Consider the following 27,550-nt stretch of genomic DNA (forward strand, 5'->3'; position numbering starts at 1 on the left):
TTGAAAAATGGGGGTTAATCATACTTGATTCTATTTTTACTTATCTAAAATGAGATAACAGTTGTAAATGTGTTTTGAAAATGTAAAAGTGATGGGGATGTGAGGTGTTATTAATACTACTAGTAATCTTCAAATCATATTATTTAAATACTGTAGGGCAGTAGGGTAGAAAATAAATGGATGATGTGGCCTTAAATTTTGAAAGGTGAACTCAGTGTCAGCAATTCCAAGTATCATGCCTATTTATTAGTTTTATTTTTTTTAGTATAGCCTTTGGCAGTGTCTTGCTGTCTTTAACCTAATACTATCACATATGGCATCATCTATAATTATGATTATATCTACAATTCACAAGGCCTACAATTCTATAATTTATTAAAGCCTGTAGAAAAGGTAGTGTGTGAATGTTAAACTAAGATAAAATAATTGCCTCACCACAAAAGTGGTAATTTATGTCATCTTGGGACTAAGATTTCATCCACTTTGGACCCTGAGGCATAGGAGTCCCAGAATTAGGGCAAGTCCAGGGTTTGACAGTGACGTATTTGCTTCCTGTGGGAGGCTGCAGTGAAAGAACCATGGAAAGACAGTGTCGTACCTTCTTCTCAGCAGCTTCTGACCACCAATGAAGCACTAAGAAAACTAGAACTTGACACACTTATTTGGTAGTGGCCCTATTAGCAAGATATGTTTTTATGAAAAGGAATTTAAGTTTGAATTATAGACACATGTTTATCTAATTTTCACAGTAATTTCAAAATGGTACCTCAAAAGAGCCAGTGCTTGTTTACTGAGGTGGGGAAAAAAGGCAGATGTGGAAGGGAGACTTTTTTTTTCAGGTTTTTCAAATCTACATTGTCATTCTTCCGCTAAAGCTGAATCTTCTAAGCATTAAAATAGGTTAGTGTTGCATAGACTTTTAAGGTGGCCTGGAACCTGTCTCCTGGCATTCATGCTCTTGTGTGATCCCCTCCGCTTGAGTGTGGATAGCACCTGTGACTTGCTTCCAACCAATGGAACAGGACAAAGATGACAGGATATATGTGATTACATCTACCTACTTATGTGATTAGTATATAAGTTTGTAGTGTCTGTCCTTTTGGCTCTCTCTCTCTCACACACACACACACACAGCTGGTTTTGAGTAAGTGAGCAACCTCTACAAACTAAGGGCAAGCCCAAGCCGATAGCCAGTAGGAAACCGAAGCCCTGCAAACATCCTGAGTATGCTTAGAGGTAGACCCTTTCCCTAGTTGAGTTTCAGATGAGAACTCAGCCTGGGTGATCCCTTGATGGCAGCCTTGAGAGATCTGATGAACAGAACCTTGCTGAGCTTTGTCAAGACTCCAGACCCACAGAAACTGGGAGAAAATTCATGTGTATAGTTTTAAGCCACTAAATTTTAGTAATATTTTTATGTGACAAAAGATGCTAATACAATGATTTGAATTTTTCTTTCTACCTCCAAAAGTTGACTTCAAGGAAGAGAGAGAAATCCAGGCCTTAGGCATTAAGCAAGTTGCTAACTGCTTTTGAAAATATTAAATATTCTCATATTTAGGATGTATATTATTGATTTCCCTCTACCTATACTCTCTTTGATGCATTAAAAAAAACCACACACACAGAATATACCTAGTGAGTGTTTAGAAAAGAAGAGGAGTTGACCCTGTGATCTGTTTAGTATGTGGAAATTCTTCCTACCTTCACTGCAATTTTAATTCAGCTTAATGGCATTTAGAATTTTGTACTTCGGAGAAAAGTTACTCCTTTTTCACTGTTACTTTTTCATTAACTAGAATTTAATACATTGTTTGTTTTCTTTTCCATGAGTTTATTTTCATCTAATTTATGCAGAATGGAGATTTCTCTAGATGATGTGTGAATCTCTAATTCCAGCAGCATTTGAAGTAGAAATAGAACTGAGGACTTAGATTCAATTACCATAAAATAACATTTTGCTGACTTTTCAATTCAATCTGCCTAATTCTTTGTAAGTACCTTGGGATCATAGAAACTCTGAATATTAGTTGAAGGTTTGGTTTCTTTCTTTCTTTCTTTTTTTTAATTATACTTAAATTCTGGGATACATGTGCAGAATGTGCAGGTTTGTTACGTAGGTATACACGTGCCATGGTGGTTTGCTGCACCCATCAACCCGTCATCTACATTAGGTATTTCTTCTAATGCTATCCCTTCCCTATCCCTGCACCCCTCGACAGACCCCAGTGTTTGATATTCCCCTGTGTGTCCGTGTGTTCTCATTGTTCAGCTCCCACTTATGAGTGACAACATGTGGTGTTCAGTTTTCTGTTCTTGCATTAGTTTGCTGAGAATGATGGTTTCCAGCTTCATTCATGTCCCTGCATGAACTCATCCTTTTTTATGGCTTGAACTCATCTTTTTTATGGCTGCATAGTATTCCATGGTGTATATGTGCCACATTTTCTTTGTCCTTTCTATCATTGATGGACATTTCAGTTGGTTCCAAGTCTTTGCTATTGGGAACAGTGCTGCAATAAACATATGTGTGCATCAGTCTTTATAGTAGAATGATTTATCCTTTGGGTATATATCCAGTAATGAGATTGCTGGGTCAAATGGTATTTCTGGTTCTAGATCCTTGAGGAATCGCCACACTGTCTTCCACAATGGTTGAACCTAATTTACACTCCCAAAAACAGTGTAAAAACATTCCAGTCCTTAATCAAAAATTGTATTCCATTGATATAGGGTGCATTCAGCATTTTAAAACGTAGTTTTATGCCCTGAAAAGGAAGAACTATTAGTCATTCAAAGGGTACTCTCATCATTCTATTACAATAAGAGCAGCAGCAGAAGAAAAGCTGACATTTGTTAGGTGCTGATTACTTGCCAGGCACTATACATTCATTTAATCCTGGAAGCAGCTGGTGATGAAGGTACTATATTATGCCCATTTTACAGATAAGGGAACTGTTGGATAAACAGGTTAAGTGCCTTGCCTGAAGTCGCAGATATAGTCATTGGGCAAAGTAGGATGGCAACCAAAGAGAACCTAAGATTTTATACTTACTAATCCTTAAGGATAAGGATAGAGGCATATCTATATCAAACTACTTTCCCTGGTGAAAAGGCAGCTAATGCCCTTTGTATGAAATAATGTGATCATGCGTGATATTGGCAGACTTTGTATTTAACCTCTCATGCTTTGTGTGTAAAGTCATACAGAGAAAGGTAATGATGATGTGGAAATCTCTATTAAATGAATAACAAAGCAAAAATTGTTATGGCATGAAAAAAATTGCTTATGAACTAACTACTTTAAAATTTGACCCTATGAATTGCTAGGAAAGGCCATAAATACATGCTGTTACTCATTACTCTTCTTGGCAATGAAGAATAGTGTAAATTGAAAATCTTGTAGAAAGGTTCAGTTTCATGAGATTGATAGATGTGGACAGACTGCTCAAATATAAAGATAGAATTGGACTAGTTAAAAGCTGAAGATGAAAAGTAGACAATAGTGGTAATATAAGCATGTCAAAAGAGAATGATTTATTTATCAAGGGATTAAGAGAGGCCTTTGGGGAAAAAAAGCTCTTGAAAACTTTAACCAAAATGGCCTCTTTTAGACTAAGCTAATGAAAGTCCAATATGAAATAAAGGATGTTAAGTTTTGCTATTATATAATTTTGTGCTATCATATACATTTCCAGTAATTAAAAAAATATGCCCCCTCTTAAAAAAAGATAAAAGTCAATATTGTACTCATTTTTGTTCATTTTTCCAGCCTTCTTATTTCCGCTCTGAACTATGAAATTTAGCTTCTAAGTGAATTCACTTCGAGTGGCCTTTTCTTGGTTATAATTATCCTTGAATCATGAGTCTCCCTGTGCTTCCTCTATGTAAATCACAGTTATTTAAATGTGTGACCTTCTCATCAATAGACACATTGAAGGAGAAATGGACAACCACTTGTCCAGGTTATGCAAAGGGCATTCGGCTTGGTGGGGAGGGAAGTGGTGTTTGGGCTTCATAATGGGTAGGCCACTTGCATTGCCAAAGCCCTTTACAATCCTCTGAGCTATGTCAAATCAAAAAGACCCAGTAAAATGCTTCAGGAATGCAGTAATTGTCCAGTGCCATTGCAAGGAATGACTCATCACATGAGGCAGTCCTAGTGTAGAGGCATGACCTGGGCCTAGAGCTTCAACAGCACAGGCTGTCTTTATTCACATATATCTGAAACCACCCACCTTTCAACCAGTAACTTGCTTCTTTGCACTCCACCTTGATGGGGAGGGTTGTTAGTATGTCTGATTTTTTTTGGTTAAGTGATTAAAATGCCTTATCCCAAACCATTAGCTGTTTAGGGATTGTGCCCCACCCACCTTTTCAAAAATCCTGGCAGACTCAGGCTACCTCTGCCATGGTTACATCACGTCATTGCTAACGCTATTAAACTTGAAAACTTGTCAGGCTTGTACAAAGAATGAAACATTAGTGCCTTATGGCAGCTGCAGCCTGTTTCTGTGTACTCTCCTGGAAAGGATAGAGCTATTAGTAGAATTAGAACTGGTTACACTTCGGAATCATCAGGCTTTCTGTTTCAGAGTTTGAGGATGGCATTGGATTTTCTATTTTACATCTTGTTCAGTTGATAAGAATTTTAGCCCAAACATGACAGTAAAAAGCGTGTGGTTATCTGTTGGTATCATATTGTGGGAGAGAAAGGCAAAGAGGATGATGATCTCACCCCAAATCAGAACTCGTTCTTTCATTGAATTCTATGCCCCGTGAGTGTTGTAAATGCTAGGATTCTCAGGCCTGGGAAATCATTTGTATAGAGAAATGATTTCTTGGTATTACAGGTGGTGTTTACTGAGTAAATTCTTGATTTCCAATATTGCTTCTATTAAGTGTCTGATTTTTTTGATCAAAGTACAAAATCTTAATTTTTCTGCTATAGAGAGAGATACATGTGGTGTATTAGGTGCCAGAGTATGTACTAAATACCGATGAAGGAGAAAGATGAATCTTAATTTTTTTTTAATAAACCAAGGAAGCTGTAAATGATCATTGATCATTTTTATCATGAAAATGTTAATGTGCAAAACACTTTACTAGACAATATTGGGTAATTAACCAAATAGAAATATAGAGATTTCTATCCTCAAGGAATTTTAATCTCCCAAAACAAATACAAAGGCAGCAACTTGAGAACCATTACCAACATGTACCAAATAACACATAATTATAAAAAACAGTTCTTTACAGTGCTGTCTTAGTTTCCTAGGAAATTTTGATATTCAAGATATTTACATGTCTGAGGATTATATAATCAGATAATTATAGAATTTTAGAGCTTCCAAACATAAGCTATCATATTGTACAGTTCCCTCATTTTACAGATGAGAAAACAAGTCTAGAGAGGTTAAGTTGCACAAGGTCATGCAGTTAGTAGGGTTTGCTGGAACTAATTACTAGGCCTGTTTTTTGTTGAAGACGTATTTCTGTGTTACTAGCTTTGGCTTTATTTTAATTAATTTATTTTTATAATTTTAACTTTTATTTTAGATTCAGGGGATGCATGTGCAAGCTTGTTACCTGGGCATATCGTGTGATGCTGAGGTTTGGGGTATGATTGATCCCATCAGCCAGGTATGAGGATAGTACACAAGTTTTTTGATCTTTGTTCCCTTCCCTTTCTCCTCCCTTGTTTCCATCCTTATGTCCACGTGTACCCAATGATCAGCTTCCACTTATAAGTGAGAACATAACAGTATTTGGTGTTCTGATCCTGTGTTATTTTGCTTAAGATAATGACCTCCATCTGTATCCATGTTGCTGCAAAGGACATTGTTTTGGTTTTTTTATGACTGCATAGTATTCCATGGTGTATAGGTACCACATTTTCTTTATCCAGTCTATTGTTAATGGGTACCTAGGTTGATTCCTTGTCTTTGCTATTGTTAATAAGTGCTGTGACAAACATATGAGTGCATGTGTATTTTTGGTAGAATAATTTATTTTCTTTTGGATATATACTAAGTAATGGGACTGCTGGGTCAAAAGGTAGTTTTGTTTTAAGTTCTTTGAGAAATCTCCAAACTGCTTCCAATGGTGGCTGAACTAATGTGCAATCCCACCAGCAGTGAATAAATGTTCCCTTTTCTCTGCAGCCTTGCCAGCATATGTTGTTTTTCTGACTTTTTAATAATCTGATTTTGGCTTTATAAAAGGAATGGCATGCTGAGTTTTGGAATTTTTCACAAGTATACTGAGAAAGTATATGGTTCTGTTAGTCATAAAACATAGGTGAAAATAAGAAAACAAATTGGCGAAGCCACTTTCTACCAGGTATTCTGCTTCTAAGTGTGTTGCAATATAGCTTCGGGGCTTTTATAAGCTTCTCACTATCAGCTTTTTCCTTTCTTCCTAGCTCACCTGAATGTTTCAACTGCATGATGCTTTCTGAATACCAGATAATTGAAAAGAAAGAGAGGCACATTTATTGGGATGTTATGCGCACACACACACACACACACACACACACACAAACAAGATGGAAGTGTCTCCATCACTTGGCCCCTGTTCTATTTCTGGTCCAAGGTATGCTCATCATTTAGGAGCTCTTCCTGGGAAAATGTAGTCAGCCAAGGATGTGACACTCAAAACCCCTATTAGATATGACTTGATTGCAGTAGGGCCTGTACTTTTTGTTGTGTGATGAAATGCATACAGATTTGCCACCCGTATTCTGATGAAGGTCCAAATCTTGTATTCAGTTCTACTCCTTTTCCTCCTAAGTCACTTCCTTCCACAAGACTACTTAAGAAAGGAGTTGCTGATGATCTCAATGGTTTGTTTCCAAAACCCAGAAGTGTGAGTATGTATAAGAGAGATTTATAATTACTATTGGCTCAATTTCTTTAGGGAGACTAGTTAATGCCACTAAAAATTAAAATATAAACTTTAACTAAATTGCATTGACAAGGATTTTTTTTATCTTTGCAGCCTGACATCTGTTTAACCTTTTGTCAACCTAAGCTAGAAATCTAAAGAAGTATTCTTTATTTCTTACGTCACAAAGCAAGATGTTAGGGGGAAACCACAACTATGCATGTCATGGTGTTTTGGACTTGAGTACTCATGGTAACATAAAGATATAACAGTTATGAAGATCTTTAGTCATCCATAGATTTCCACATTTTTGCTGAGATGCAAAATATTTAGCCCCATTTTCATAGCACTCATTATCTTAATGGTAAATCTACAAACCAATGTTAAATAAAATTTTCTAAATTTGCCAACTTGTCTCTAACAAGTTTATAATTTTACTATATGTACTAGAAGAGGGCTAGGTTTATTTTTTCTTTAGAGTTTATATTTTAGACTAGCTTTGGTTCATAATGACATTGATCAAAAAGCACAGAGTTCCCATATATCCCTAATCTCTCTATAGACATAAAACCTTCTCTATTATCAACATCCTCCACCAAAGTGGTACATTTGTTACAACTGAGAAACATATACTGACATACCATTATCTCCCAAAGTCCATTGTTTACATTAAGGTTCACTTTTGGTGTTGTATGTTCTATAGATTTTGAGAAATGTATAAGGACATGTAGGTATCTTTATGGTATCATAAAGAATAATCCCAGTGTCCTAAAATCCTTTGTGCTTCACTTATTTATCCACTCCTCCTTCTGATTACTGGCAACCACTGTTTTTTTTTTAATAGTCTCCCTAGTTTTTCCTTTTCCCAAATGTCATACAGTTGGCATCATACCATGTAGTCTTTTTGGATTGGCTTCTTTTACTTAGCAATAGCATTGAATTTTCCTTCATTCCTTTTCATGGCTTGGTAGCTCATTTCTTTTTGGTGCTAAATAATATTCCAGTGTCTGAATGTACCATAGTTTAGTTATCTACTCACCTACTGAAAGACATCTTGGTTGCTTCCAAATTTTGGCAATTATGAATAAAGCTGACATAAATATCCATGTGCAGGTTTGTACGTGGACATAGTTGTAGAGGACTACGTGCTCACAAACAGGGTGTTCCCAATAAGTCCTGCTCTCGCAAACGAAGCAGGGTGTTCCCCATAAGTCCTGCTCTCGCAAACGAAGCAGGGTGTTCCCAATAAGTCCTGCTCTTGCAAACGAAGCAGGGCGTTCCCGATAAGTCCTGCCCTTGCAAACGAAGCAGGGCATTGGGGGCTTGTTTATGTGTAAACATCTTGAAAATCCAGAAAGTCAGGGAAAGGTCAGAAAAACAACAATGTGTCTTGTGACTTGGCAACATTCCACAAACGACTGTATAAAATAAAGCAGAGCGCGCCATTCGAGGCAGCCGCCATGTTTGTCTTGTCTTGTGTTGTCTTGTGTGTTCATTCCTTTGTTTAGGAAACATGCGGACCCCAACACATAGTTTTTAATACCTTTAGGTAAATACCAAGGAGCATAATTGCTGGATTGAATACTAAGAGAGAATATTTAGTTGTCTAAGAAACTGCCAAATTGTCTTCCCAAGTGGCTGTACCATTTTGCATTCCCATCAACAGTGAATGAGAGTTCCTGTTGCTCCACATCCTCACCAGTGTTTGGTATTGCCAGTGTTGTGGACACTAGACATTTTAATAGGTGTGTAGTACTTTCTCATTGCTATTTTAATTTGCATTTCTCTAATCAGATATGATTTGGAGCATGTTTTCACATGCTTATTTACCATCAGTATATCTTGTTTGATGAGGTCATCTGTTCAGGGTTTTTGCCATTTTTAAAATTGAGTTGTTTTCTTGTTGAATTTTAAGAATTCCTTAGGTAACTAGGAATTCTTTGGGGCTTGTTTTTTGACCCATTCCGACAGTCTCTCTTTTGATTGTATTTAGACCATTGATGTTTAAAGTGATAACTGATCTAGATGGATTAAAATGTACCATATTTTTACTGTTCTCTATTTGTTACCCTGTTCTTTATTTGTGTTTGTTTGTGGTTTTAACCGAACATTTTACATAATTCTACTTTCTCTGCTCTCTTAGCATATCAATTATACTTCTTTTTGGTTTGCTTGCTATTTTTAGTGGTTGCCATAGAGTTTTCAATGTACATTTATAACTAATCCATGCCCACTTTCAAATAGCACTACATCAGTTTGCTAGTAGTGTAAGTACTTAGTAACATTTTACTAATTCTTTCCTCCTACCCCTTGTATCATTGCTATCATTCATTTCACTTATATGTAAGCACACATAACCATACATAGGCATCCATGATTGAATACATTGTTGCTGTTATTAGAACAAACTGTTATGTTAAATCAATTAAGAAAAATACTATTTTATTTACCTTCACTTATTCCTTAACTAATGTTCTTTCTTTTTTTATGTTGACTGAATTTCTCACCTATGTCAATTTTCTTCTTTCTAAAGAACTTTTTAAACAATCCTTGCAAGGCAAGTCTAGTGGCAACAAATTTTCTCAATGTTTGCTTCTCTGAGAAAGTGATTCTCATTTACTTTTGAAGAATAATTTCACAGGAGACAGAATTCTAGGTTGGTGGTGGTTTTCTCTCAATCCTTTAAATATCCCACATCATTTTCTTCTTCCTTGCATGGCTTCTGAGAAGTCAGATGTAATTCTTATCTCTGCTCCTCTGAGGGTAGGGCATTTTTTCCCTTCTGATTTGTTTTAATAATTTTATTTACTTTAGGTTTTCTGAAGTGTGAATAAGTATGCCTTGGTATGGTTTTCACTGTATCATGATGGTATTCTCTGAGATTCCTGAATCTATGGTTTGGTGTCTGACTTTTATTTGGAGGAAATTCTGTCATTATTTCTTCAAATATTTCTTCTGTTTCTTTCTTTGTTTTCCTTGTGGTATTCCCATTATGTATATCTTATAGCTTTTGTAGTTTGTCTCAGTTCTTCCATATTCTAGTCTACTATTATTTTTTCTTTTATTTTCTGCTTTTCTGTGTTCCTACTGATGTATCCTCAAGCTCAGAGATTCTTTCTTCAGCTATGTCTAGTCTACTAATGAGTCCATCAAAGGCATTCTTCATTTCTGTTACAGTGTTTTTGACCTCTAGTATTTTTTTCTTAGAATTTCCATCTCATTGCTTACATTGTCTTTTCTTACATGTTATCTACTTTTTTCATTAGAGCTTTTAGCATATTAGTAATAGTTGCTTTAAATTCAGCCTGATAAATCCAACATTCTTGCCATATCTGAGTCTAGTTCTGACGATTATTCTGTCTCAAACTGTATTTTTTGGTTTTTTTCTGTCTTATAATTTTTGTTGAAAGCTGGCTATGATGTACTGGGCAAGAGGAACTCTAGCAAATAGGCTTTTATTGACGTGGCAGTAAGTTTTGTGGGGAAAGGATGCATTCTATAGTCATTTCTATGATTAGGTCTCCATCTTTTAGTGAGCCTGTACCTCTGGGTTGTGAACTTTACAAGTGCTTCTCAATTCCTCACCCTCCCTACTACCTCGTGTGGAACAGGATGTCTATAGAGGGCTAGTGTTACATATTTCACTTCTCCCATGTGGAAGGACAAAGCTGGCTGAAGTTGGGTATTTCCTTTACCCAGGTCTGTCAGGTTAAAATCTGCTAAGATAGTTAAGATAGTTTCTTCTGAGGGCAGGACTTGTTAAGAAGAACAGAATTCTGTAGCATATTTCTTTTTTTTTTTTTTTTTTTTTTTTTTTTTGAGACGGAGTCTCGCTCTGTCGCCCAGGCTGGAGTGCAGTGGCGCGATCTCGGCTCACTGCAAGCTCCGCCTCCCGGGTTCACGCCATTCTCCTGCCTCAGCCTCCCGAGTAGCTGGGACTACAGGCGCCCACAACCGCGCCCGGCTAATTTTTTGTATTTTTAGTAGAGACGGGGTTTCACCGTGGTCTCGATCTCCTGACCTTGTGATCCGCCCGCCTCGGCCTCCCAAAGTGCTGGGATTACAGGCGTGAGCCACTGCGCCCGGCCCATATTTCTTTTCTTTTCTTTTCTTTTCTTTTTTTTTTTTTTGAGACGGAGTCTGGCTCTGTTGCCCAGGCTGGAGTGCAGTGGTGCAATCTCAGCTCACTGCAAGCTCCGCCTCCTGGGTTCACGCCATTCTCCTGCCTCAGCCTCCCGAGTAGCTGGTAGGACAGGCGCCCACCACCGTGCCCGGCTAATTTTTTTTTGTATTTTTAGTAGAGACGGGATTTCAGCGTGTTAGCCAGGATGGTCTCGATCTCCTGACCTCGTGATCCACCCACATCGGCCTCCCAAAGTGCTGGGATAACAGGCGTGAGCCACCGCGCCTGGCCCAGCATATTTCAAAATGGTTATTTTTCCCTCTTCCTGCCAAAAGCAGGAGGAGATATTTCTTCAGTATTCACTGTGAGAACCTCATCAGGTTTCAGGAGGTAAAGCTCACTAAAGTAAGGTGCCTCCAGGTGACTGAGTCTTCCTGGAGTTCTTATCTTCCAGGCTTATTCACATTATAGAAATTCATCAGTTACAGCACAGGCTTTCCTAGCCCCGCACCAGTTCCCACAGAAGTTTATGCTTTGCTTTCCATTCTAGTAAGAGGAGTGATTCTCTGAGTCACCTGTTTGTGTCTTCACTTTTGTGGGCAGTGGTTTTGCCCTATGACCATCACATCTCTGATGGGTTCATGAAGGGTCGTTGATTCAGTTTGTTAGCCTTTCACTTGTTACTAGGATAGAGTAGTGATGCTCATGCTCCTTAGATGCTGAACTGGAAACTGGAACTCTTAGTTTGAATGTTGGCAGTAAATATTCAAAATTATCCGTTTAGTTTGACCTTTTGACATGTAAAACTAAAAACCACCTTGTACTGGCATTATAAAAGTGGTTTCAATGTAGCAATGCATATTATTTAAAAATTTTACACTGTTTTGCTGTGCCTAGCCCAATTCCTGGTACATAATAGTAGTTCAATAAATATTTATTAACTTTAGGCAGATGGTGTAATTCATGTATTTGTATCATGATTTCCTGTAACACCAGTAACCTAAGAATAATATATTGTAATTACTTACAGAAAACAACATTGGAAAATTGATTAACATTTTAAAACATTAATATTGCTTATTACAGTTCAACGTAACTACCATCTCGTGTGATTATATTACTGTAGTTGATTTTCAAACTTTGTAAAAATTTCCATCTACTGAGCTTATTAGCTGAAAGGATTGAATTCATTATTCTAGCTTTAAAGTCAACAAAAGTAAAAGGTTTTGATATGTACATCAGTTTGGATATTACCTACCAAAAGTGTAATAGAGGCAGATCAGGTGACTGAGGTCACCAGGCAGAGGGCTTCTTTGCCAATCCATTTGGGAATAGTGGAAAACAAAATTGTTAAATTAAAATTATTATTATTATTATTATTATTATACTTCTAAATTTTATCCTCCCAAATGCACTAAACTAAATACACATAAAAGACATTTAACTACGTTGCTAGTATGTGTACTTCTGAAATTATTAAAAGTTTTAAATTGCATTAAGATTTTTTGGGACATCTTTTATTAGAATTTGCAGAAAATAACAGTAAACCAAGGCTTTTCTCTATTTTTACCCATTAGTGGTTCTGTACAGCAGTGGTTCTCAAAGTATAGTCTGTGGACCCCTGGGGGTCCATGTTATTTGAGGTTACACAATAGTGGGTAACACCTCTGGAGCTTTAGTACCCAAGCAGTGGCACCAAGGTTTACTAGTAGTAGTCAGTATATTATTTGCCACCACACACATGCAATTAAAAGTAAAAAACAGGTTTCACCTATGAATGCCTTTAAAGAAGTAATAAATATATTTTTAATATTCTGTGTTAACAAAATGGGAAGGACTTTTAAAGCACTCTATTGCATACCAAAGTACTATGGCTGTATCCAAAAAAACACTTAATGAAATGTTTGAGTTGTGAACGGAATTAGCTACTTTTTCCGTGGAATAATATTTTTGTTGAAAGAATGGACAGGCAAATTGTAGTTATTCAGACTTGGGTACTTGACAGACATTTTCTCAAAAATGAACAAGATGAATTCGTTTGTTACTTCAAGGATAACATTTGTTGCCAATAATAAAATACAATTTTTTAAGTGAAAATTGGAACTTTGGAAAACTTGTATCTACCATTAGGAACTTGACAGCTTCCTAATATACTTACTGACTTTTTGGATGAGATTTGTGGTTATAATGAATGTGATGTTTTGATATTGTATAATGAAACATGAAATGTATTAACATTTGGAAGACCTGCATAACTCAGTGAAGCAATATTTTCCAACTAACAAATGCATGATGCACAAAATTATGTGTAAAGATACATTCTAGATGTAAGAAAGAACAATTAATATTAATGTGATACAAACAGTTAATGTGAGTACAAACAGTTCATTGACATAGTTTCAGATTCCACATTGTAACTAATATTTAAGAAACTACCTCTTGTTGAATCCTGGTGTATTACCAAAGAATATCCAAAATTATCTCAAAAGGCTGTTAAAATACTCCTTCCTTTTCCAACTACATTTCTGTGTGAGGTGGGATTTTCTTTGTATACTCTGTTCAAATAACATATTGCAACAGATTGAATGTAGAATCTGACATTAAAATGTAGCGTCTTCCTATTAAGCTACATTTTGAACAGGTTAGGTAAAAATATAAAAAAATGCCTGTCTTAGGTATTTTTTTATTTGAGAAATGTAGTTATTTTTCATACAATATTTTACTTATGTTAACACGTGATGGATTTATTGCTTAATAAATTAGTAATAAACATATTTTAAAATTCTCAGGCTGGGCGTGGTGGCTCATGCCTGTAATCCCAGCACTTTGGGAGGCCAAGGCATGTGGATCACCCAAGGTTGGGAGTTCAAGACCAGCCAGCCTGACCAACATGGTGAAACTCCATCTCTACTGAAAATACAAAATCAGCTAGGTGTGGTGGCAGGTGCCTGTAATCCCAGCTACTCAGGAGGCTGAGACAAAAGAACTGCTTGAACCTGGGAGGCAGAGGTTACAGTGAGCTGAGTCGTGTCACTGCACTCCAGCCTGGGTGACAAGAGAAAGACTCCATCCCAAAGAGTAAAAATTAAAATAAAATAGTCAGTTTTAATGTCAAATATGGTACATATCAGTAGATAAAATTCATATAAACAAAAGCTCTTTGATGTCCTCAGTAATTTTTAAAAGAGGTAGATGGGTCTTGAGACTAAATAACTTAAAATTTACCACTTTAAAATGAAATAGTCTATGGGAAATATATATACACACACATATATACATATACATATATACATATATATATGTATATATGTAGAAAATTATGTCTCTACTGTGATGAAACAAGTTTGCTGCCTGTCAGGAGTCAGACTGGCATAGGAGTGTCATAAAAGCACTTAGAAGTCTTACAGTTGAAAAACAGGCTTAATTTTGTTTGACTTGGTATTTCTCAGATTCTTGGATAAAATCTTACTTGTTTTCTGAGGAAAGGATGTTCATGAGGAATCATCTTTTGCAAATACTGCTTTACTTACACTTTGTTTTAAAGATCTAGTGTCTTGAGTAGGTTAAAATGTTATAAACCTCACAGTTCTCTAGTATAAAATATAAAGGGGGCAACCTTAATCATGAAGCAAATATATGAACGTATTTCATGAGCAAATGGGACTGAGGATGTAGTTTTGTTTTTTTCAAAATGCCTTTAAGATTCTGTAAGAAGGTCAAAGTCTGTACTATTAGAATTCTTGTTTCTTGTCATTCAGAAAATTTTCACTGCTTTAGGATAAGAAGGAGGCTATTAGTCATCTGAAAATTCTAACACTTCTTTAAGGTTTTGAGGCTATATTTTTAAATGGTAGTCTCAAGTTTTTGTGTTTTTTTTTTTTTAAATGCACCAGTGTGGTTTAATGGAAGAGTGAGGACTTCGAGGACTTACGTAAGGTTGGTTACAAATACTGTGTCCAAAATTTATTGAATCTTTAATGAATAAGTTTATAAACATCAGCACCTGTAAAATGAGATTATTATGACTACCTTACTAGGTTGTTGTAAGAAGAAAATTAAATTTTTATAGAGCCTTTAGTACAACCAATACACAGCAATTGAGTGCCTATCAGAGGCCAAGCTCTGTGCCAGGTACCAGGGAAACAAACATGAATAAAATACTGGCTCTTTCCTGAGCAAGCTTTGAGATCGGTTTCAGGGAAAGTCAATATGGTCTTAATCACAACAGACAATAATAGTGCTGCAATAAAGTAAGTGAGGGGAGACAGATAGTTGTCCTCCACATTTTCCTTCTTCCAATGCAGTAGGGTAGAGCCAAAAGACAATGACATCTACACAGAAGTGACAGATGCAACTTACTGATCCTGTTCTCAGATGAAAACTTTACTGTTTTTTCTCTTCCTTTGTGCTAGACCTTGGCCGTGACAATATTGAGTCACACTCATGAATATAAGGACAATATTTCGGGTTATAATGTTTCAGACAGAAGGAACCCAGATCCCTGGAAGACCTCATGTAATAGTTCAGCCTCCTCTCTCCCACCACTCAGACCTTAATATGAGAAAGAGAGAGAGAGAGAGAGAGAGAGAGAGAGAGAGAAAGAAAGAAATCTTTCATCTTGTTTAAGCCACTCCCACCCTTTTTTTTTTTTTTTTTTTTTTTTGAAACGGGGACTTGTTCTGTTGCCCAGGCTGGAGTGCAGCAGCCTGATCTTGGCTTATTGCAGCCTCTACTTCCTGAGCTGAAGCAATCCTTCCACTTTAGCTTCCCAAGTAGCTAGAACCACAGACATGTGCCTCAAAGCCCGGCTAATTTTCCTTTTATTTTTTGTAGAGATGGGGTCTCACTATGTTGCACAGGCTGGTCTTGAACTCCTGGGCTCAATCCACCAACCCCAGCCTCACAAATTGCTGGGATTACAGGCATGAGCCACTGTGCCCAGCCTAAGCCACTCTTACTAATTTGTTAAAGCACCTGAACTAGTATCCAAACTAACAGAGTAATCCTGGGATGCTCTAAGTCTCAGGCCTAGACCCCTTGGAAGGGATGGGGGAAGTGAGCATCAGGGAGAGCTTTCTGGAAAATGGAGTTCCTAAGCTAGGTTTTGGAGGATCATTGTGATTTGGAAAAAACTCTTCCCCAGGTGATTCTGACTCTCTCCTCTTATAATACCACCCTCATCCATGAGAATCACTAATGTGCTGCCTCGTCATGAGATTTGACTTGTCCTTTGTTAGTAATATTCCAGTAGAAGAAGATCTAATTACATACTAATTGCTTTATTCCTAAAACAAAACACATTTGTATGGAATGTTTACTATATGCATATAAATAAAGGATATAAATATCCAATATGGATCTGCTGATATGGTTTGGCTATTCCCCACCCAAAATCTCATCTTGAATTGTAATCCCCATAATCTCTATTTGTCAATGGCAGGACCAGGTGGAGGTAATTGGATCGTGGGAGTGGTTTCCCCATGCTGTTCTTGTGACAGTGAGTGAATTTACATGAGATCTGATGGTTTTGTAAGTGACTGGCATTTCCCCTGCTTACACTCACTCCATCCTGCTGCCCTGTGAAGAAGGTCCCTGCTTCTCCATTGCTTTTTGCCATGATTGAAAATTTCCTGAGGCCTCCCCAGCAATGCAGAACCGAGTCAAACCTCTCTCTTTTTTAAAAAAATATAAACTATAGTCTTGGGTATTTCTTCATAGCAGTGTGACAGAGCTAATACATGTACCTTATTTATATATTTATTTAATTTTTCTTTTTTCTTTTTTTTTTTTTTTGAGACGGAGTCTTGCCCTGTCGCCCAGGCTGGAGTGCAGTGGCCAGATCTCAGCTCACTGCAAGCTCCGCCTCCCAGGTTTATAAACTCATTCTCCCCCCAGAATATAAACTTCATTAAGACATGGTCATTGATTTTTTTTTTTAATGGCATCACTAGTACTTAGTGCAGCTGGACACATAATAAGTATTCAGTAAATTTTTTGTTGAATTAATAAAGGGACAAATACATGTTAGACTATTGGAATGCAACCATAAAAAGGACAGTTCTACCTTGAACTCACAGTTAAATAAGCAGATAATTACAAGGTTGTATAAGAAGCAGCTATAATAAAGTGAATGAAAATGAAAAGAAGGCTCCTTTCAGTTAATTAACCTTTATTATCAACAACGATACATTTAAATTTTTCTTGCTATGTACCAGTCTCCAAGAGCTTCATGTACTCATTTAATACAGCAATCCTATGAACATGGTACTATTGTTTATCCTCATTTGTAGATGAGGAAATGGGGTACAGAGAGTTTAAGTAACTTGCTCCAGTTGCACAGCTGAGGGTGGCACATTTACTTCTAAAATAAAATTCATAGATTTATAACTATATATGAAGCATATAACTATATATAAAATTTATAACTATATATCACATAATATAGACAATATTTTAAGGCACAGCCCTCAAACATGTATCTCCACCATTATTCCTATCATAGTAATACTATCATGGTACTATCCTTCCAGTTACACCAAAATCAAAGAATCATCCTTGATTTCTTAGAACCCTATTTCCACTCTCGCCCATTTTCCATAAACAACCAGAATATTCATCTTAAAGGTAGATCATGTCACTTCCCTATTTAACACTGTGCAGTGAGTTCTATGTGCTCCTAATGCATGTAGAATAGAAGTCCACAATTTTTATCTGGGCCTGGAAAGCCTGAGGTGAGCTGGCCCCTCCCTGTCTCTTTAGTTTCCTCTCCTATTATTCTCCACAGTGGTCACCTTGCTGTGCCTGGCACAATGCCAACTCAGTGTTGTCATCCTTCCTGTTCATGCTGTATCAAAGGTACTGCCCCCACACCTTTGCTTGGATGGATCTTCTTGTATTTTTTAGGTCTTTGCTCAAGTTGTATCTCCTCCGGGTAAAGCTTTCTCAGCTCTCCCCATTCTAATATAGCCTTCAGAGTCACTTACATTGCATCACCTTGTCACTTCTCACTATTGGAAATTACTTTGTTTGATGATGTACTTGTACGTTATCTGTTTCCTCTGATATCCTCCAAACTTCATGTTGAAATGTGATCCCTGATGTTGGAGGTGGGGCCTAGTGGGAGGTCCGTGGATCTGCCTTGAACGGCTTAGTGTCGATGAGTGAGTTCTCGCTCTATGAGTTCACCTGAGAGCTGGTTATTTACAAGTAGCCTGGCACCTTTTTCTCTCTCTTGCTTCCTCTCTCTCTGTGTGATATACTTGCTTCCCCTTCACCTTCTGCCATAATCGTAAGCTCCCTGAGGCCTTCACCAGAAGCAGATGTCTTTACCACACTTCCTGTACAGCCTAGGGAACTGTGAACCGAAATAATCCTCTTTTCTTTATAAATTACCCAGTCTCAGGTATTCCTTTATAGTAACACAAGCAGACTAACACACCTCCTCATCTATATTATACCTTCATGAGAGGAGTGTTACCCTCATGTGCACTGTTCTATCTTTAGAGTGTGAATAGTGTCTGGCACTAGAGACACACAGGAAGCATTTGTCGAATAAATGAATCAGATTTAGTGTGAGACAAGCACATATTCTTCATGGTTCATGGAAACATATTGTTTAAATTATTCAAGGGCCTTTAATGTTTTCCTCCTAAAAAGTATGTCAAACACCAAAAATCAACCAGCAAGAATGTGAAATAGGACCAGTTCTAAAAGTTGGTCAAGGCCGTCATGGATTAAACATCTAGCATGTGACTGGCACTAAATACATTTTATAGGGTGAAAAACTGAATCCTTAGAGCCATAGACATTCTAAAAGTGTAATTTAAGCTAATAGTTTTAAACTCGTTACTTGAACTTGCAACTAAAGCTACTGTCAAGGAGAATGATGACTTAGAATTTTCCCTTCAAATTCTGTTCCACACCCACTGCATAATAAATATTGAACATGTGTGTGAAGAACAATTGAGTAAATAAATGAGCAAACAGACTAATGAACCAGACAAATGCTCAATAATAAAAGTAAAGAGGAGGCCAGGGACAGTGGCTCACACCTATAATCCCAGCACTTTGGGAGGCCGAGGCAGGTGGATCACTTGAGGTCAGGAGTTCAAGACCAGCTGGACCAACATGGTAAAACCCCATCTCTACTAAAAATACAAAAAATTAGCCAGGCGTGGTGGTGGGCACCTGTAATCCCAGCTACTCAGGAGGCTGAGGCTGGAGAATCGCTTGAACCTGGGAGGCAGAGGTTGCAGTGAGCCAAGACTGCACCACTGTTCTCCAGCCTGAGTGACAGAGTGATACTCCATCACAAAATGAATAAATAAATAAATAAATAAAAGTAAAGAGGAGAGGCAGGAATAATGGGTAATTCAAATCGGATAAATGGCTGTTAAAAAATCTAAAACTCACAAGTGCTTTAAAATATTTGCTATTAACCCGAACAAGTTTGCTTGTAAATCATAGCTAGGATTGGGAGCCAAAAAAATGGCTTTAAGAGAAAAAGGCCGAGAAGGCAGGAGAAATGAATCACATGGCAGTGCATTTAGAGGATGGAAAAAAAGAGAAATTTAAATTAGATTATTTATGACAACTTAGAAGTGAGACCACGAGAACAAATTTAAATACCAAGAAAATGTTCCTGTAGCCAAATGAATAAATAAAAAATCTCAGCTTTTAGAAATTCAGTACTTGGGTAAAACCAACCAACCAAGAAACAAATATAAATAAATAAATGTGCGTAACTTAAAATAAATAGACTTTTCTTGATCTCCAAGTAGCTTGAAAAGAACAAGTTGGTGAAGAGGAAAGGGAAGGAGGAAGAAAGGAGGAAGAGAGGAGAGAGAGAAAATGAAATGAATTCCAGGAAATAGAAGGCATTAGGTAATATATTCTTCAGAATCGTCAAATATGGAGCTTAAATAGATTCCATGAAGTCTCACAGTTACCTTAAAAGACACTATAATCAGCACTGTATTTTTCATCACTTCAAAGCATCTAGCTGCATAAAAATAATAACATCTTGTAGCTAGAAGAGATTTTCTAGTCCAAATCTTTCCTCCTAAGACACATATACCTTCAGGAAAAAATGAGTTCTGATACAATGAGCATTTTTGAAACCCTTATAATAGACAGCACACTTAGCATTTTACATTCAGAAATTATTTTTTATACTTTTGCACTTTTATGCTCATTCTACACTTATTGAATGAACATATTCTATATGGTAGAAAAAACATTAGAAAAATCTTTGAAAACTCAGTAACTTCAGTTATCTGAGCCCTTTGAAGCCTAATATATTTGCAGTCTCAGAATGACTGCTTGACATTTCATTTTGCAAGAAGTCTAAACAACTACAATAAATTTACAAATGCAGACATGCCACAGTTAAATTTCATTTCACGCTCAGTGAGCAAACATTATCAAACTATAAGCACTGTCCTCCACTGTCTTTTTAACTCAAAATCTTGTAGCTAATGGAGAGTCGACCTTGAAATAGTTCACAGATGGATGAATTGGCTTAGTTTATTCACCAATTTGCAGATGAACAAACTTAGGGTATATTATTACTGTTTAGGCAGGTGGCTCTATGCTTTATTTAATAAACAACACAAATAAGTAGTAATTGGACAGAATCAAATTAGAGGCCCAATTAAGAATTATTTGTGGAAAAAGTGTTTTAAACACAATGATTTTTTTTTTTTTTGTATATTTTGGGTTATCACAATGCTGTGGGTTGGGGATCGTTGCTAGCATTTCATGGATGGTGGCTGAAGGTGCTAGAAGTATTAAAATGAGGGAGACATGGTTACACATGGAAAATTTATTTTGCATACTGTACAACCCTCACATAACTACTATTAATAAAAACCTTTTTTCCCTTGAGACAGAGTTTCACTCTTGTTGCCAAGGCTGGAGTGCAATGGCGCGATCTGGGCTCACGGTAACCACTGCCTCCCAGGTTCAAGCGATTATCCTGCCTAAGCCTCCCGAGTAGCTGGGATTACAGGCACGTACCACCACACCCAGCTAATTTTTGTATTTTTAGTAGAGATGGGATTTCACCATGTTGTCCAGGCTGGTCTCAAACTCCTGAACTCAGGTGACCCACCTGCCTTGGCCTCCCAAAGTGCTGACATTACAGGCGTGAGCCACCATGCCTGGCCAATAAAAACTCTTATAAATGAAAATCTATTTATAATTATTTGAGCATGGAAGCAAATACTGTTATATAGACATAAAGTATTTTTCAGTTTTAGTGTACAGTGAATATACTGGTGTCTACCTGTCTACCTTTTTATTTTCTGTATGTTGTATGGAAGGGCTTCTGATCCCATCTCAAATTCAGAATTATTCATTAGAAGTGGTTGCAAGGATTTAACTGTATTTTCTGTTGTAGCAATGCCCTCAGATCCACTTATTTGAAATATGTATTATTAAATATATGTCAGCATTAATACATTTTGTGTTTAGGCCAGGCGTGGTGGCTCATGCCTGTAATCCCAGCACTTTGGGAGGCTGAGGTGGGCAGATTGCTGGAGCTCCGGAGTTCAAGATCAGCCAGATGGTGAAACCCTGTCTGTCTCAAAACAAAACAAAAATTAGCTGTATATGGTGGTACATGCCTGTAGTCCGAGCTACTCAGGAGGGTGAGGTAGGAGGACTGCTTGACCCTGAGAGGTGGAGGCTGTACTGAGCTGTGATTGCACCACTGGACTCCAGCCTGGGCAACACACCAAGATCCTGTCTCAAAAAAAAGAGGCATTTTGTGTTTAAATTATGTGCTCATGAGTTACATGATCTATGAATTTCAGTTAGTAAAGAGGGATATTACCAATCATTTGCTACAATGAAATAGTAGTTGGTCTGATGAGAATACCGTTAGTGCCAGAGGACAGAGTGTTTTTTTTCTTTCCCATTCTCATCCTCAGTAGGTCAGGGTATCTCTCCCAAGGCCACATGAAGGCGGCAGCAATTATTGGCATCGCATGCAGATGCTCTGACATCTAAAAGGGCCAGATTAATTTAATGTCTTAAAGATTTCTCTTATAGACTATATGTTTCATACTGTTACTAAAAAATAGTACTGTAACCATTACTCAATCTAATTATGCATTGAAGGGAACTCTCTAATCACTGATCTAGGGAAGTTTGTAAATTGAAGATTTAATCTCAATAGTTGGTCCATTTCTTTTTTCCTAAAAGGGGATGAAGAATCTAATTCAGAAGAGTACGGAAATCATGTAAATGCTATATAGGCAATTGCCTACTTCCCCAAAATGAAAATACTTAGTACTTGAAAAATACGTATTTGTTAACATATATTTGCCATTGCTGGTTGAAATGCATTTTGTTGAATAATTCAACCTGCTTTATTGTCTCATGTGAACAAATTTTTCTAATAAATTTAATATTATGATTTAGTGAACATTTAGCTCAACTGATAACCAATTTGTTATAATAGCCTGCTTTCTTTACATCAAAATATAGGGGTGCTGGAATTTCTTTTAAAGTAATTAGTGTTTTGAGACTGGCTAGTCAGGATAGTACTTCAACCATTGTTCACAAGCATTTATGCCTACAGGGACCAGGTGGTAACTGAATGATTGAATCGTGCCCAGGGGAGGGACTGTAGCTAAATGGAAAGCACATGTTTATTTATGGGTGGCAGGCAGCCACCACTCAGCTCTAATCAATAGTTGCCATATTGGAATCAGGCTCAAGGTTACCAGATCTTTTGCTATTTCAAGAAAAAAAAAAAAGTTTGATTTATTTATGAAATCTCTTGACTTTTAGATATTTGTCCAATTTAAAAAAAAAAAAGGCCAGGCACAGTGGCTCATGCTTATAATCCCAGCACTTTTGGAGGCTGAGGTGGGCAGATCACAAAGTCAGGAGTTTGAGATCAGCCTGGCCAACACAGTGAAAACCCATCTCTATTTAAAAAAAAAAAAAAAAAATAGCCGGGTGTGGTGGCACGCACCTGTAATCCTAGCTGCTCGGGAGGCTGAGGCAGGAGACTCGCTGGAACCTGGGAGGCAGAGGTTGCAGTGAGCCGAGATCACGCTACTGCACTCCACCCTGGGTGACAGAGCTAGACTCCGTCTCCAAAAAAAACAAAAAACCAAGAACAAAACTACAAACATTCATGTGAGCCAAACCAAACATGTTTGTGGCATTCTGTGAACTGCCATTTGCAACGTCTCAACTGACCCATCAGTTTAGACTGTAGAGCTCAATAACTGATAAATAGCACCTCTTACTGGAGGTTGTGCTATGGAGTGAAAGGGCCATTCTCTCTGCATAAAGAGTGGTAAACCTAATTGAATGGACTTGAACTACAATACTATTCTGTCACCCCTTGGTTGTATTACAATAGCTAACTGTTAATCAATTGTTAAACAACAGTTAGCTATTATAATACAACCAAGAACTGACAGAGATTTTAGGTTGGCCCTTTATTGCTAAACATGGATCATTTTAGTGTAGAAGATGGGAAAAAATTCAGAAGTGTATTAGTCCGTTCTCACATTGCTATAAAGAAGTAACAGACTGGGTAATGTATAAAAAAAAAAAAAAAAAAAAAAAAAAAAAAAGGTTTAATTGGCTCAGAGTTCTACAGGCTATAAAGGAAGCATAGCGGCATCTGTTTCTGGGGAGGCCTCGGGAAGCTTCCAGTCATGGTGGAAGGCAAAGGCAGAGTGAGCATCTCACTTGACCAGAGCAGGAGCAAGAGAGAGAGGGGGAAGGCGCCACACCTTTTTTTATTTTTATTTTTATTTTTATTTTTTTTGAGATGGAGTCTTGCTCTGTCGCGCAGGGGCTGGAGTGCAGTGACACAATCTCAGCTCACTGCAAGTTCTGCCTCCCTGTTTCACACCATTCTTCTGCCTCAGCCTCCCGAGTAGCTGGGACTACAGGTGCCCGCCACCACACCCAGCTAATTTTTTGTATTTTTAGTAGAGACAGGGTTTCACCGTGTTAGCCAGGATGGTCTCAATCTCCTGACTTCATGATCCACCCACCTCAGCCTCCCAGAGTGCTGAGATTACAGGCGTGAGCCACTGTGCCTGGACAGGTGCTACACATTTTTAACGGGCCACATCTCATGAGAACTCACTGCTGAGAGTGTAATACCAAGGGGATAGTACTAAACCATTCATGGAAAATCCACCTCCATGATCCAGTTACCTCTCACCAGACCCCACCTCCAATGCCGGGGGTTACAGTTTGACATGAGATTTGGTGGCGACACAGATACAAACCATATCAAGAAGGATGAGCCAGGAAAATTGAATAAAATGATCTCGTTTACCTCCGCCACCCCTCAGGCAGAGCACCAAGTGTCTAGCCTTCCATCTTTTAGATTGTGGCCCATATACTCATGCTTTCCCTCCTTTACATCATCTATTGCAACATCCTTTCCTTCTTTGTGACCCAAGTGGACCTCCTCTAAATAACAGCTTCCTTATCCTGGCTTCCCAAGCATGTCTGATTATTTTAGTAAGCTTTTATACCTTCTGCTGTATGCCTTCAAATATATGGCTAAACTCTTAAACTCCTCCCCAACACCACCAAACCACATCTCATATAAAAATTCTGTCATTACAGATACTGAAATGTTAACAAATGTAATCCTTCAGATGTAAACAAATAATAGAAAGGTGGTTATGTACAATTTCTGTTTATTTCTGAATACAGAGTTTGGTATATAGATAATTTTACTTTGTCTGCATTAGTTCTTGTGCAAAAATAGTTGCTTACTACTGCTTGATAAAATCAGTCCCTAAATACCAAAATTAAAAAATCAAACTCTAGTGAAATGTTTTAAGCTGTTCTATGCAAATGGGATCTTCTTTCTATTAAAGAGTAAAGCACCATCTTTTCTGTGAGTTAGTCCTTTTAGATTGAACTGGGAGCTTAAAACTACAAAACTTAATATGGACTCTACTAATTTAAGAGTTAAAATTCAAGTGTAGCGTAAAATTCATTGCCTGCATTATCTCTGGGAGACACATATACTTGAATTAATCACATAAACCAAGATATATATTTGATCCATTAATAATGAAAGTTGACAATTATATTCAAATTCCACTTCAAGATAAAATATTCATAGAAAAGAATGAACTTTAATGCATGTAATTGTTAGGTAGACAAAATAATCTCTGAACCGGTGTGAAAAATACCTGCTATTACCTGCCGTGATAGTGTTAGCTTCGTGATCTTGGACAAACCACTGAAACACCTTTGAACCTGTTTTTGCTCATGCATAGAAGTATAATGACATTCACCTCATTATTAGGACTGTTAGGTTAAATTAAAAGATTGTGTATTATTATTGTCATATATTTAGTGACTATTCAGGTCTAAACTCCAGATCTTCAAATTTCTCATTCACTATTTGTTAATTGTTCTAGTTTGTTTCGGTTGAGGGAATCAGAATAATAAAGGATTTGAAACCCAAGGACAAGTGATTTTTTTATTTAAAGATGTTCATAAAACATTTTATAGCATCTTTTTGTCAGCATCATTAAATTAGTATTTCTTTTCACAGACTCACTCCTAAGGCATACAAAATGGAAACTTCTGGGAGTAAAGGAACTTCACAGAACCATTGAAAGTAACTACACATTTTAGACATGAAATATTCTTGGCTGATGAATATTTGCCTTTCTAAGTAAATTTCTCCCTGCTCCATCATTATCAATTTATATCTGAAAATAGGGAACTGTGTAAATCTAGAAGACAGACAAATTGCTTGTGAATCTAACAGAGAGTGCAAAGTGCAGTCAGTTCCCTCTGGGATGATCCTACAAACTTGACATTACACAGATATTGAACAACCTTTATTCAGTAAGAAGCCTTTTAAAAAATTATATTTCTGGAAACATGGAGCTGCAGAATATCATTAGTTTCATTGGTAATATACTGACATGCTTGATTAATTATATTGTAAACAAATCAGATTTTTCCTGGTGTTAAAAATTATCTTTCACTTAAAGACCTGAAGAAAAAAGAAGCTATAGAGGAAAAAAAATTGTTCATGATTAACACTGACTTCTCTAGACTTTAGAGTACCTCTCTTGTCTAGTATGAAGTGTTGCTGATTGTTGTACTTAAAAATAATTTTTTAAAGCTTGTGATTTTTAGAGATAAAGGATGAACAGCATGTGAGCATATTATGAAATTTCTCTCTTTCCACTGTCTTCACCAAGGAGAATTAAGTTTTGTTTGCTGTTTAGCCCATTTACTTTCATATTTTTTAAAAAATGTGACAATTGAGCTAGGTTTATATTTGAATTCAAGTGTAAGTTGAGTTGGATTATTTGTATTTCTTTTCCCTTAAACCAGGCAGTTTGCTTTATTTGCTGATTATGGTATGCTGTTACTAAGCCTATGAGAAGCTTCTCTGTGAAGTGCATTTTAATATTTAGATCAAACAGTGATTGGAATACATGAATGCCCAGTGGGTAAACGTGTCATTTGAAAGCAGCTGCTGAGCCTTCTCCCTGCTGCTCCAATTAACACATACTGCACACTCCTGTCAGCAAGAGGGCTGTGCATATGGATGAAACCACTTTGCTGCTTATTAATATGATATGCAATAGAGCACAAAGGGTTAATCAGTCCGCCCATTGCAAAACAATAGCTTTTCAAGAGGTTTCCCAAGCACATGTTTTGAGATAATGTGGGCTAGGATTAGGGTGTGGGATTAGCAGGTAGGAAAGTCAGTTCAGTCTCTAACTTTGGTTCAGTCCATTGACTAATATGTTTCCCCGCCCCTCTCTTCTCCTATACCCCCGCCCCGATGATGGGATGGTGGAGATATTGGATAGTGAAATTCTAGTGCTGGGACTCCTCTTGCCTCAGCTGAATCTCTTGAACTTTGTTTTGTTTTGTTTTGAAGCTATTTAAAGTCAAAAGCTTTGCCGTTTGTTTTTTCTCTTAGTCTTTTATTACCATTTCACTTTCTTTCTCTCCCCCCCCCTTTTTTTTTAAATTACAGATTTGACAATTTATTGAGCTAAATGAGAAATATTGTCAAGGTAAAGCCATATCACTATTATTTTCTTTCCCCTCCTATGGCCAAAGTCACCGTGTTGATGGTAGCCCAGAAGCAGATAGAAGGGTAGCTGTCCTGGTCCAGGTTTGGTATTGGTCATTCATGCTCCACCGACTCGCAGAGCAGCTGGGCTGTTGCTGTGCTCTTGTGCTAGCTGTGCCGTGCTGCACGGTAAGTGAGAGATGGACCGCTTCCTGGGTTTTGTCAAGGCGATAAGAAGATCTAGGAGAAGAAAGGGGAAAAAGTACCGACCAGAAGAGGATTACCACGAGGGCTATGAGGATGTCTATTATTACGCTTCAGAGCATTTTCGAAGTAAGCGCTTCTCTCCATCCTCCGGTTCCTTCTCGCATGCTGGGGCTAACAATAAACCTTGTGTGGAGCCTTAATCTTAAATGCAAAAGGTTTCTCAGATGGTGTTCTCTGTGAGCAGTCTGTAAGTACTGAAGTGCTATGTTTTGCTAGATTTGTTGCAA

The 27,550-nt window shown here is 37.4% G+C and overlaps 1 protein-coding gene across 12 annotated transcripts in view; it reads left to right on the forward strand.

Moving 5' to 3' along the window:
- The window catches only part of LOC105473429 (glutamate receptor interacting protein 1), a 711,108-nt gene that overhangs the window by 239,982 nt on the left and 443,576 nt on the right, over positions 1–27,550 (forward strand). For 3 of the 12 annotated variants that reach the window (XM_011727245.3, XM_071071483.1, XM_011727251.3), the window contains exon 1: positions 27,036–27,389. The exons of 4 other annotated variants lie outside the window; for them this stretch is intronic. In XM_011727245.3, coding sequence (XP_011725547.2) covers positions 27,257–27,389 — 133 coding nt within the window. In that variant the 5' untranslated portion in view covers positions 27,036–27,256. Of the gene's footprint in view, positions 1–27,035; positions 27,390–27,550 lie in introns of those variants that run through there. 5 more of the 12 variants (XM_071071494.1, XM_071071485.1, XM_071071486.1 and 2 more) reach the window with 3 other exon arrangements.

The sequence above is a fragment of the Macaca nemestrina genome, chromosome 10 (genome assembly GCF_043159975.1).
Source record: "Macaca nemestrina isolate mMacNem1 chromosome 10, mMacNem.hap1, whole genome shotgun sequence".
NCBI classification, from domain to species: Eukaryota; Metazoa; Chordata; class Mammalia; order Primates; family Cercopithecidae; genus Macaca; species Macaca nemestrina.